General features: G+C 38.1%; 1 protein-coding gene and 1 non-coding gene across 2 annotated transcripts; both read left to right on the top strand.

The window, feature by feature from the left end:
- Nucleotides 1–5824: 5824 nt before the first annotated feature.
- LOC127424778 (small nucleolar RNA U13) lies at nt 5825–5920 on the top strand. The gene has a single exon (XR_007894525.1). It is a non-coding gene; the product is annotated as a small nucleolar RNA U13 (small nucleolar RNA).
- Nucleotides 5921–7917: 1997 nt separating this feature from the next.
- Nucleotides 7918–11990, top strand: mak16 (MAK16 homolog (S. cerevisiae)). Its single transcript, XM_051669905.1, has 10 exons — nt 7918–8116; nt 8403–8452; nt 8586–8695; nt 8797–8861; nt 9029–9180; nt 9304–9358; nt 9592–9666; nt 10977–11081; nt 11252–11317; nt 11431–11990. Exons 1-10 carry the CDS (start codon nt 8102–8104, stop codon nt 11629–11631), a joined length of 894 nt encoding a protein of 297 aa, XP_051525865.1. The 5' UTR covers nt 7918–8101; the 3' UTR covers nt 11632–11990.
- The last annotated feature ends 905 nt before the right edge of the window (nt 11991–12895 follow it).

Genomic DNA, 12895 nt, shown 5'->3' with positions numbered 1-12895 from the left:
GAACTCGGAAGGACAGGAGGAAGTAGAACGCATCTAACGTGACCTTTGAGATGTGAAGCAATGTTCCTGTTGCACAATTAACTCGTCACAGCACAGAGAGTACTACTGGAATTATCACACCAGTGATAGTTTTGCAGGACTGGTGACACGTTCAAAGAATAAAGTCTGTAAACACTCGTTTTCTCCATGTTTATTACTGTATTAAAATGATGCCCAAAAAAAACAACAAATGTTGATGGAGTATAATGATTCTCACGAGCCGTCAGACTTTTGCAAGCTTACAGCGGTAAACTCTCGAGGAAAAAACAAAACAAAACGACAAATGTCCTTCGTCTGCCACCGCAGTACCGAGTTCTTGCCAGCAAGTCACCATCTGATGCATCCTCGATTTCAAGGACACATCCGGGTAATTTCCTGCGTTCTCTGTACTTGCGTTCTTGAGGATTGAAATCGAACTTCGGCAGTGGATGATGACGTAGAACGAGTCCACGAGGACGTAAGAACACAAAAGAATGCACATTGAGAAACAGCCATTGGCTCATAGAAGCGTGAATGGTTTGCATGCCCTGTGCTTGTCTGTTGACTGTCCTAGTTTCGTCACACTTTAATCGTGTTTAGCTTCCCATTCATCTCATAACTAGGCGGAACATTGTAAATGTGCAGAACGTGCGTGACATAGACAGGTTAAGCCATTGTGCACCGCCTCCACTGTGCGAGCAGGGTCCAAGTTGGGGTGGCAAACCTCATTTTTAGGGTGGCACCTGCCACCCTATGCCACCCTTCTGGCCATGCCCCTGGAAGGTGTTTTTGAGTCCGTTTTGTTGGTTCATAACAGTCGAGTCAAGTCATTTTTATTTGTATAGCGCTTTTCACAACACACAGTCAAAATCATGCTTTAACAGAAAATGAAACTGTAATATCTATAAAGTCTCAGAATCATCACTGTGGGGGAGTTGTGTGATGCCATGCGGGGATCGGACGTGTCAACGGTGCGCTCTGCGCACTTTGCTAGTTTTAATATGTTTAATCTTGAAAACGGGTGAGACTCGATACACTCTGTTCCATAACTGTTCTAGGAGGACAATATGTCAAAGAATTCTAAATCCTTGGGCTCTGGAGACATTAAAAGACACTTATGTGCTCAAGCTGATACCCCCGAGCGGGCTGTGAGCCAGGGAGTCGAGAGATGTTGAACATGTTGGCAATGCTGACGAAGGTCGTTGTTGACTTGAAGGATCTTGTTGTGATACGTCGCTCAATCATTGCCATGGAGGCGTAGCTCCCTAAGATGGTTACAAGAGTGGGGGATGCCGAGAAACGGATCGATTCAATTCAATTCCATTTTATTTATACAGCACAATTTAAAAACAACAACAGTTGACCAATGTGTTTGTAAAAACTTTATAACAATAAAACCCACAATAAAACATAATGATATATACCTAAAAGACATAAAATAATAAACAACAGACAACATCACAAGTTGTAGGCTAGAGAGAAAAGATGTGTTTTTAACTTAGAAAATAATTAATTTAATTTTCTTTATTTATCACATTATACATTTGCACATATACAGTGAAATTCTTCTTTTTTCACATATCCCAGCTATGCTGGGGTCAGAGTGCAGGGTCAGCCATGATACAGCACCCCTGGAGCAGATAGGGTCAAGGGCCTTGCTCAAGGGCCCAACAGTGGCATCTTGGTGGTGCTGGGGCTTGAACCCCCAACCTTCTGATCAGTAACCCAGAGCCTTAACCGCTGAGCTACCACTGCCGCTACCACTGACTCAAATATGTATTGTTGGAGCAGTTCTGATAGAAATCGGTAAGCTGTTCCAGAGTTTAGGTGCGGCTATGGTGAACGCTCGATCACCCCTAGATTTTAGCTTCGACATAGGAACCGTTAATAAACTGTTCCAATGTTGGAATGTGGTCTTTATAATCTTGTTTTTGACACACTATCTATTTTACCTTTTATGTCAAAATGTCAAATGTTAATATGAATGGATTGTCTCTCTCCACGTGGAATGTAAATGGGTTGGGGCACCCCATAAAAAGAAGGAAGGTTATTTCTCTTCTTAAGCATAAGAAATATGATATAGTGTTTCTTCAAGAAACGCACCTTTCTCCGCAGGAAGTGGAAAAATTTGGAAAGATATCGGGTGGGCGTTTTTTTTTTTATAGTGCTGGTTCGAGTAAGAGCAGGGAAGTTATTACACTGATAAGTAAACATCTACAATTCAAATGTCTCAATCAGATTAAAGATAAATTAGGAAGAGTCATTATTGTTTTAGCTGAAATTCAGGGGCAAAGTCTTATTTTGGCTAATATTTATGCACCTAACGTTGATGATCAGGGCTTTTTTATAGATCTTAAAAGGATGTTGCAAGCAGCTGACACCCCTCATGATATAATATTAATCTTTTGGTGGACTCAGTCCTTGACCATAGTGAAGCAAATGTATGCAAGCCCCCTAGAGCAACATTGATGCTTCACAAGATGTGTAAAAATCTATGTCTTACAGATATTTGGAGATTTTTGAACCCATCTGGCAGGGACTATAAATTTTTTTCATCAGTCCATAAGATTTATTCTAGAATTTTTTATATATCTAAGTCCCTCATTTCATCTGGTGTTTATTGCTCAATTGGAAACATTTTAGTCTCAGATCATGCCCTGGTGTGTTTAGAGGTGTTGCCACATACGGAGAAAAAGAAATCATACAGTTGGCATTTTAATCTATCCCTTTTGCAAAATCTTGAATTCCAACAAATGCTAAAGACTGAAATCAATGTCTATATGGAGACTAACAGGTCCTCAGTATCCTCTGTGGGCGTGGCTTGGGAGGCAATTAAGGCGGTTCTTAGGGGCTGGATTATACAGTATGCCTCATTCACCAAAAAATCCAAAGCACGAGAACTCGTGGAACTGGAAGGTGCTGAAGCACCGAATGTCATCTAATGGCCTCAGGGAACTGACCCGATTGAAATACAGATATAGTTCTATTTTGTTGCAGAAGGTGGAGTTTTGGCTATTCAGGGCAAGACAGTCATATTTTGAATCAGGAGACAAAGCAGAGAAGCTTCTGGCTAGATGTATAAAACAGAGAGAGTCTTTTTCTACCATTCCCTCTGTGAAATCTGCTGGTGGTGAAATATTTACCTCAGATATTGATATTAATAATGCTTTTAAAAAATTCTATCTTGATCTCTATAGTTCCACATCTTCGTCTACTGAAGAGGAAATTAGAAACTTTGTGGAACCATTAGAACTTCCTAAACTGACGACTGATCAAAACATTCTCTTGATTCTGAGATAACCTTGGAGGACCTTGGCAAGGTAATTAAGGCCTTGCCTACAGGCAAGGCTCCGGGGCCAGATGGTTTGCCGCTGAGTTTTTTAGATCTAATGCTACAGAACTGACTCCATTTTTGCTAGAAGTTTATACAGAATCATTAAAGAATGGAAAGCTTCGGGGGGCCTGGGTAGCTCAGTGGTAAAGACGTTAACATTAAGCATTTCATTAATGTCATGTGGGCAGTGGCGAATGATCAGACTCCGGTCACTGCCATCTCACTTGATGCTGAAAAGTCATTTGATATGGTAGAATGGGATTATCTTTTTAAAATTTTGGAAATGTATGGGTTCGGGAATACTTTTATTGGGTGGATTAAGTTACTTTATAGACACCCATTAGTGTCGGTTCAAAAGAATGGATTAATTTCAGATTACTCTGATTTACTCTGGATAGGGGCACCCGCCAGGATTGGCCTCTTTCCCCATTATTGTTCTGTCTTGCCTTGGAACCATTAGCAGCTGCGATAAGGAAGGAGGAGGATCTTCCAAGTGTGGTAGCGGGAGGTGTGGCACATAAGCTTTTGCTTTACGCAGATGATATTTTATTATTTGTCTCCAACCTCACTAGATCTACGCCTTGCCTCCACAGAATTATTAATTCCTTTTCTGTGTTCTCAGGATACAGAGTGAACTGGTCTAAATCTGAAGCATTGGCTCTGACACTGTACTGCCGGTAAGGGCTTTTCAGCCAGGTGCCTTCCAGTGGCCCAAACAGGGCATTAAGTATTTGGGTATTTCATTCCCAGCAAATTTGTGTGATTTAGTTAGAGTCGCAGTTATAAAAACTCAGGACACTAAAGAGACCTTTCTACTGACTCTGAAAAACACCAAACGAAAGATGCCCAGGGTCCCTGCTCATCTGCGTGAACGTGCCTTAGGCATGCTGCATGGAGGCATGAGGACTGCAGATGTGGCCAGGGCAATAAATTGCAATGTCCGTACTGTGAGACGCCTAAGACAGCGCTACAGGGAGATAGGAAGGACAGCTGATCATCTTCGCAGTGGCAGACCACGTGTAACAACACCTGCACAGGATCGGTACATCCAAATATCACACCTGCGGGATAGGTACAGGATGGCAACAGCAATTGCCCGAGTTACACCAGGAATGCACAATCCCTCCATCAGTGCTCAGACTGTCCGCAACAGGCTGAGAGAGGCTGGAATGAGGGCTTGTAGGCCTGTTGTAAGGCAGGTCCTTACCAGACATCACTGGCAACAACGTCGCCTATGGGCACAAACCCACCTTCACTGGACCAGACAGGACTGGCAAAAAGTGCTCTTCACTGACGAGTCGCTGTTTTGTCTCACCAGGGGTGATGGTCGGACTCGCTTTTATCATCGAAGTAATGAGCATAACACTGAGGCCTGTACTCTAGAGCGGGATTGATTTGGAGGTGGAGGGTCCGTCATGGTATGGGGCGGTGTGTCACAGCATTATCAGGCTGAACTTGTTGTCATTGCAGGCAATCCCAACGCTGTGCGTTACAGGGAAGACATCCTCCTCCCTCAAGTGGTACCCTTCCTGCAGGCTTATCCTGACATGATCCTCCAGCATGACAATGCCACCAGCCATACTTCTCGTTCTATGCGTGATTTTCTGCAAGACAGGAAAGTCAGTGTTCTGCCATGGCCAGCGAAGATCTCAATCCCATTGAGCACGTCTGGGACCTGTTGGATCGGAGGGTGAGGGCTAGGGCCATTCCCCCCAGAAATGTCCGGGAACTTGCAAGTGCCTTGGTGGAAGAGTGGAGTAACATCTCACAGCAAGAACTGGCAAATCTGGTGCAGTCCATGAGGAGGAGATGCACTGCAGTACTTAATGCAGCTGGTGGCCACACCAGATACTGACTGTTTCTTTTGATTTTGAAAGAAAATCAAAATCAAAAGATTTTGGAATAACACGACCAAGTTTCACAGACATGTGACTAAATTAATGGAATAATGTGTCACCCCCCCCAGGGACACATTATTCCATTAATTTAGTCACATGTCTGTGAAACTTGGTCAGTTTATGTCTTAGTTGTTGAATCTTTTTATGTTAATACAAATATTTACACGTTAAGTTTGCTGAAAATAAAAGCAGTTGAAAGTGAGAGGATGTTTCTCTTTTTTTTTTTTTTTTTTTGCTGAGTTCATATGTTTGATATTGGGTACCCCAAATACTATCTATCTATATCTCATTTTATATACATGTCTGTCTTTCATGGGCTTTGTGTCAGTAAAGGGTTAAGAGACGAGCCGACCAATGAAACCTGTTGAGCGTGTCTCTCACATGAATATGATTAAATGCCTGCTAACTTCACGCTATACCTTAGATAAATCCATATTCTCTTCATTCCATTTTGTGAAAATCAATTATGACAAAATACATATATTTTAAAAAATAAAACAGAAGTTTAAGTTTGCAACCACTGCGCAGAATGCAGTTTAAAGATGGGCTGATCCGTAAACTCAAACTCTTCCCGATCCTTCTTGTTCAAAGAAAATGATGATTTGTCAGTTCACGAGTTTTCGTGAAATGTGCAGTCTTCTTGTTACGTGTGCACATTGCCCGTCTGATCCAAACCTCGTTTACACAAATAACAAAAGAATATAAACAAAGTAATATAATGTTTATTAATATGATGAATAATTATGGTTGAAAAACCAGTAGTAATAAAACACCATGACTTTTGTTAATGAGAGCATACTTATAGAAAACAATAGGATTAACATATATGAGAACTGGAATTTTACTGTTCCACATTAACATGTGAAAGATACCATAAACGTGTTTTTGTTCGTTTTGGTGAACAGAGCAGGCTGTAGAGGACTGGCGAGAGTATCGCGACATTTATCTCTCTACTCTTTTTTTTATTTTTTATTATTATTATTATTATTATTACAGAACAAGAACACTTTCAACAAAATATACATACAATGATCACAATGAACTCATTGATACAATTATAGTAGCAGCAAAAAGAAATATAATATATATTTTTTCTTTCTTATAAAGAAAGATAAAACAATAACAAATAATAATAATTAACCAAATAAAACCAGGGGATAACTTAAAATGAATTAACAAGAGAAAAGGTTTCAAGTATTCTATACATTCGTTTTGCCTTTTTATTTCTTGTATCTTTTAGTCTCAATATAATGCATCAGTTCAGTTTTAAATGGTATGATGTTAGGTTTATTGTTTGCCCAATTTTGTTTGTGTATATGGTATTTTCCATATATAATTAACAGATTTATCACCAAATTTTGTTCCAAACTCTTATTCTTAAATAATAAAAATATATCTTTACCAGTTAGTCGAATCTTTAATTTTGTGTGTTTAAGTATTAAATATTCAATATCAACCCAAAAAAGTTGGGTAAACACACATTCAAAGAATAAGTGTTTTATGGATTCTTCCTCTAAGTTACAAAAAACACATGTAGTCTCCGTGTCTCTAAAAAATCTTGAGACTACTTGTCTCACTGTGTAAATTAAATGAATAATTTTATATGTGACTTCTTCAACTTTATTGGTGAGACAGTATTTACTAGGTAACTTCCAGACCTTTTTCCATTCAATCTGATTATACAATGAATTCCAATATGGTTTGCATTTAGGTAACGATGTATTTCTGCATATTGTTTTTATAAATAAGTTGTTAAATTTTTTATCTAAAATCTCCACACCATTAATACTTATCTGAGTATTATATACAAAAATACACTCAGAGGATATATCACCCGATAAGAGTTGAATAAGGCCACCAGGAATGGCATCAAAAACTACTGCAAACTCTTTAGCAGTCACCGGAATCTTATAGTAATTAAGGAATTCACAATAATTAAAAAGCTGTCCACGTAATGACTGTACTTGTTAAAGACACATAGTCCACTCAGGATCCTGATCTTCGGATCAGGAGTGCTGGGGGTCGAATCCGGTAATGTAGCAAATGAAGTGTTATGCACCGAATATGAGTGCAATGCTTGAATGTCAGTGCCGCAAATGTGTACTTCATCATCTTTGCTTTTCATCTTTGTTAGCGACTTTGTTAGGCTTTTTTCTTTGGTTTTACTTTCCCTCTCTTTCCGTTTTTCCGCCATGGAAGCTTATTGGGTTACACATCGGCGAGTTGCAAAGTTGAAGAAAAAGTTACAGCACCTGATTAACTTTATGATCAGTTATAAGACCTTACATCTAGCTGTCCGTGACTGGCCAATTTATTAAACAAAAAGAACGATTTAAGGTGAAGGAACAAACTTTTATCCTCAGCTTCTCAAAACAACCTCCTCACCGGTCGCCATCTTGCGCGCCCATCTCTCTACTCTCACGACATTATCTCTTTATTCTCGCGACATTTATCTCTTTACTCTCGCGACATTTATCTCTTTACTCTCGCGACATTTATCTCTCTACTCTCACGACATTTATCTCTCTACTCACGCGACATTTATCTCTCTACTCACGCAACATTTATCTCTTTACTCTCGCGACATTTATCTCTTTACTCTCGCGACATTTATCTCTCTACTCACGCGACATTTATCTCTCTACTCTCGCGACATTTATCTCTGTACTCTCGCGAGATTTATCTCTACTTTCGCGAGAAGATGGCCGCAGCCAGTACCTTCCATGTGGTAAACATTTGATCGTAGAAGTTGATTTAGCTATCATAAATATTTTTGCCATTTATTTTATTGTATCCAAATAGCGGTGGTGGCCTCGTATCAAGTGACGGCCATTCAAAGAAGGTTTTAAAAATGCAACACGACGACGTAAGTAAAGCTATTTAACACGGATGAAACGTTACAAACACTGTTTGAATTTGCCGAATTGATTGACAGCATTGATGCGCAGTTCAGTTAAACGGTGATAGTGTGATTATTGAAACTAAAACATACCAACATATTCTAGAATAGATTGTAAAGTGGCTGCTTTGGCAATGCTCAGATAGAGTCAGTATGACTGATGTAAATTACAAGATAACGTATTTTCCATGCAATAACCAGTTAAATTCATGTTGTTTAACATTCATTTTGATCTTTACTCATCTCTTTGAAGGTTATATGGGATCTTATAGGCAACAAGAGTTTTTGTTCCTACAAAGTAAAGTAAGTATATGTGGTATAAATATTTTGTTTTATTAGTCTAGGAGTTTATATATATATATATATATATATATATATATATATATCACATGAAATAAGAACATGAAATATAAATGTTTGCTTTTCATTCTTGAAGAACAAAAACCCAACAGTTCTGTCGAAACGAATACAACATCACAGGACTTTGTAATCGGTCCTCATGTCCTCTTGCCAACAGTCAGTATGCCACTGTAAGAGAAGAAAAAGGTAATCTGTTTGAATAAAGTTCCTGGGCCTTTTTAAATATATATATATATATATTTGTTTCTTAATGTTTCTTGAGAAATACAACTGCTCTGTTCCCTTAGGTCAATGTTTTCTCTACATGAAAGTTATTGAGAGGGCCGCATTTCCTGCTCGCATGTGGGAGAAGGTACGAGCATCAAGAACAAAACACACTGATCATTCAAGATCAGTGCAGTAACAATCATGCACTAGCAAACATGCTCAAACACAGTCAAATAATTCCTAATGAAAAGTGTTTAATTTGTAGTGTGCTACTTCCGTGATTCCATTACATGCTGTGGTTACTTTTTTCAGGTGAAACTTGATAGAAACTATGCAAAGGCCCTGGAACAGATTGATGAAAACCTCATCTATTGGCCACGATTCATAAGACACAAGTGCAAACAACGCTTGACGAAGATCACACAGTATCTCATTAGAATACGCAAACTCACGCTGAAAAGACAGTGAGTCCCTTTCTTATGTCAATTCTCCTCTGTGTCTACTAATTCATATCTATGAGAATCATTTACTTCTATACTTTCTGTTTGACGGGTTTATGTTTTATTGTTTTGTTTTGTTTTTTTCAGGAGAAAACTGGTTCCACTCAGTAGAAAAGTAGAGAGAAGAGAAAAGAGGAGAGAGGTCAGTGAATGGCAATACTGATGGTATATGCAGTCCTTAATATTAACCAACAATGGTTTTAATCTGTTTTTATAGTGAATATTTATTGTTTGTTTGCACAGGCATAGCTCTGTTTGTATACTTTATTATTATTATGTCCCATTTCCCCCATTTCTGTTAAGTATGGGGTAAATAAATGTATTATATTTACTTTCATAACATAATATTCACTCACTTTTCCATCTCACTAACAGGAAAAAGCCCTGATTGCTGCTCAGCTGGAAAATGCCATAGAAAAAGAACTGCTGGAACGTCTAAAACAAGGAACAGTAAGTGGATCTTTAAAACTTAAAAAAAAAAAAAAATAGCTTCTTCAAAAAATCAGACTGAAATTTCGGGTTGTCTCGCTCACAGTCAAGTGCTCAGCCTTTCAAAGTATACCACAAGCGACTACAAAAGCATTCGACTGCTTTGTGATAATCTTTTAATACAGTCCGTGCAGACTGTGCTGGTGACGAAATTTGCGGCATGCACACTGTGCGTGTTCCGATTAGCAACGCGGACAACTGAAGTATACTTTGGACTTTAGAAAGCCTGGTTGTAACACTCTTCTCCATAATTTGAGGGCGTATTTACACTTGGTCACTAAATGTGTTTTTTCTTATCGGATTGCTATCCAATTATGAAAAGACCAGGTGTAAATGCCCTCAAAGATGGATTTGAGACGGATATAAATCCGATTACTCAAACCACCACTGGAGACGCATTCCATTTGAAATGAAGTTTAAATGCATCTGGCTGTTCAAGCCACAAATGTAAACTTTACTCTGCCCAAACAGTGCTACGACAGCATAGGGAAAATGTGAAACATAACCACTGCTACTGAGTATTTCATAGGGCTTGCATCATTCAATAGATAACAGATTAAGAAATGGATGCATCTTGTAGTAGTGGTGGAACTTTTTTTTTTTCATTTATTTGTTGCAGATCACTGAAGAAACTAAAACTAAACACTGACAAATAAGTGCAACTGACGTGCATAAACATATCTTACCTACGACAAGACCTGAGGGGAAAAATACAGTGCACACACACATACAGACATGCGTACACTGGGCAAAGTCACTTGGAATCAAATAAATCCCATCTTTTAAATTAACTGCCCGTCATTAGCATAGTCATGGAAGTGAACTCCGTTTTATTTGCGTATAGTGCTGGAAATGAAGATTGGATTTATATCCCTTTGGCGGATAACAATCCAGTCAATAAAATTGCATGGTGACAAAGTGTAAATTTCCCCTTTTATCACCATTTAATCAGTTACTGTTGCTATGATCAATAAAAAAAATGTACACAAACATGTCTTTTAAAATAAATTCCCTTTACTGTCTTTCTTCCACGGGTAGTAATAGTGCAGCGGTAATTCTGCTAGGCAAATTTTGCAGGTTTGTGAATAACGTGCAATCTATAATTAGCCTGTTTACATAGATAGCAGTGCTCTTTAGTCCTGCTTTCACTTGGTTAAAGTGGTTAGAGAATAAAACTATGGTTTTTGTGCTGAAAGAGCACATAGTAAAGTGACGCAACTGTTCAGTGAATTCGTCCCATCTTTCATGGGGTTTTTTTGTTTTTTTTTTAGTATGGAGACATTTACAACTTCCCCGTCCATGCCTTTGATAAAGCTTTGGAAAAACAGGATGAGGAGAGTGAATCTGAATTAGAAGAAGAGGAAGATGATGAAGAGGTATTAAGTGTTGTTTTGTTGTTGATGCTTACTATTTTTATTGCAAGTGTACGTCTGTATTACAAGACAGTGGATGTGAATTGTGTAGATTGTCTAGTTATCCGTCACATTTGACTTTGAGAGTTTGTGCCTATTTTAAATACTGTATGATCACATGTTTCTATTTTTAGGAGTCTGGGCAGAGAGAATTTGTTGCTGATGAGGAGTTTGAAGAGAGTGATCTCAGTGATTTCGAGGTGATTTAGAATTGAATAATTTTATCTACATGGGGGGGAGGGAAATAGATGGTTGAATATCTCTGAGTGATTTATACATAATGTTGCATTATTTTAAACGGAATATTTTACAGGAAATGGAAAACCTTAAGGGCAGCGGTGATGAAGAGGTGGAATCCAGTGAAGAAGAAACAGAAGAAGAGATGGAGGAGGAGAGCAAGGCAAAATCGAAAGGAAAAGCTCCACTCAAAGGGCCTATCAGGAAAAAACGGGCATATGTGGAGATAGAATACGAACAAGAGACAGAACCAGCTCAGAAAAGCAAAGCCACATAAGGACTAAACTACCGGTCACACCAGAGTTATTCTGCTGCCTTTCAAATCATGGAACTGTGGTTACAAAACAGTGTGCCATGATCCTGCCAAAACTGAAAATCTCTAATGTGGGATTGTATTTACATTCACATTTATTTTGACTTGTTTCAACTGTTCTTATGCTGTTGCTAAGCATAAAATGACTTTTTTTTTTTTTTTATGTTTCATTGATTACAATTGTGTACATCTGGGTCAGCTCTTTTTGACCCTTATTCAAGTTGAGAAACATTGTTAGAAGTAGCAGTAAAAATAATAGCTACAGTAATGCATTCTGACAACTGTAACTTAAAAGGCTCCTGAATAAACTAAGAACTTTTATATTTCTGCTCTGTTTAAAGCTGTTGAAATGGCTGTCATAGCTTGCCAAATCATTGTATGTGCAGTTTTGACTGTGATCAGCATGTTCCGTGTTATGATGTCCAGAAACTTAAAATTATTTTAATTTAACCTGTATTTAGCAAAGTTAATACCTCAAAGACATTAAAATGTCAAATCACTTTTATAAAAGATATCATATATTGTAGTCAGAAGTACACAATATTAAATGTAATCTCTGAAAGGTAGCTAGACCATTGAGGTCTTTCAAATGTGCTTTAAAATTGATGTTTTTGCAAAAGCTATGCTGAACTAATTACATGTTTACATAGTAAAAGTATTAAAAAAATTGACTAGGATTGCTCTCACAAGGTTCTCATATTAAAGGGATAGTTCCTCCAAATATGAAAATTCATCATTTTCTCTTCCTCATGCAATCGCAGATGTGTATGACTTTCTTCTGCAGAGCTGAAATGAAGATTTTTAGATGAATATTTAAGCTCTGTTGGTCCTCACAATGCACGTGAATGGGTGGCAAAATTTGAAAGCTCCAAAATCCACATATAGGGAGCATAAAAGTTATCCATCTGAATGTGATTCACCAAAAACAGAAAGTGAAGGAAAAAAGACCTAAATATTTATCTGTTTCTTACCCACAGCTATCATATCGCAACAAGATATGGATTAAACCACCAGAGTCGTCTGGAGTACTTTTATGTTGCCCTTATGTAGATTTTTGAGCTTCAAAATTTTGGCAACTATTCACTTGTATTGAATGGACCAACAGAGCTGAAATATTCTTCTAAAAATCATAATTTGTGTTCAGCAGATGAAAGTAAGTCATACATATCTGGGATGGCATGAGGGTGAGCAAATGAGAGAAATTTCATTTTTGGGTGAACTATACAGT

The sequence above is a fragment of the Myxocyprinus asiaticus genome, chromosome 33 (assembly GCF_019703515.2).
Source record: "Myxocyprinus asiaticus isolate MX2 ecotype Aquarium Trade chromosome 33, UBuf_Myxa_2, whole genome shotgun sequence".
NCBI lineage: Eukaryota > Metazoa > Chordata > Actinopteri > Cypriniformes > Catostomidae > Myxocyprinus > Myxocyprinus asiaticus.
This window is presented reverse-complemented; position numbering and strand designations above follow the sequence as displayed.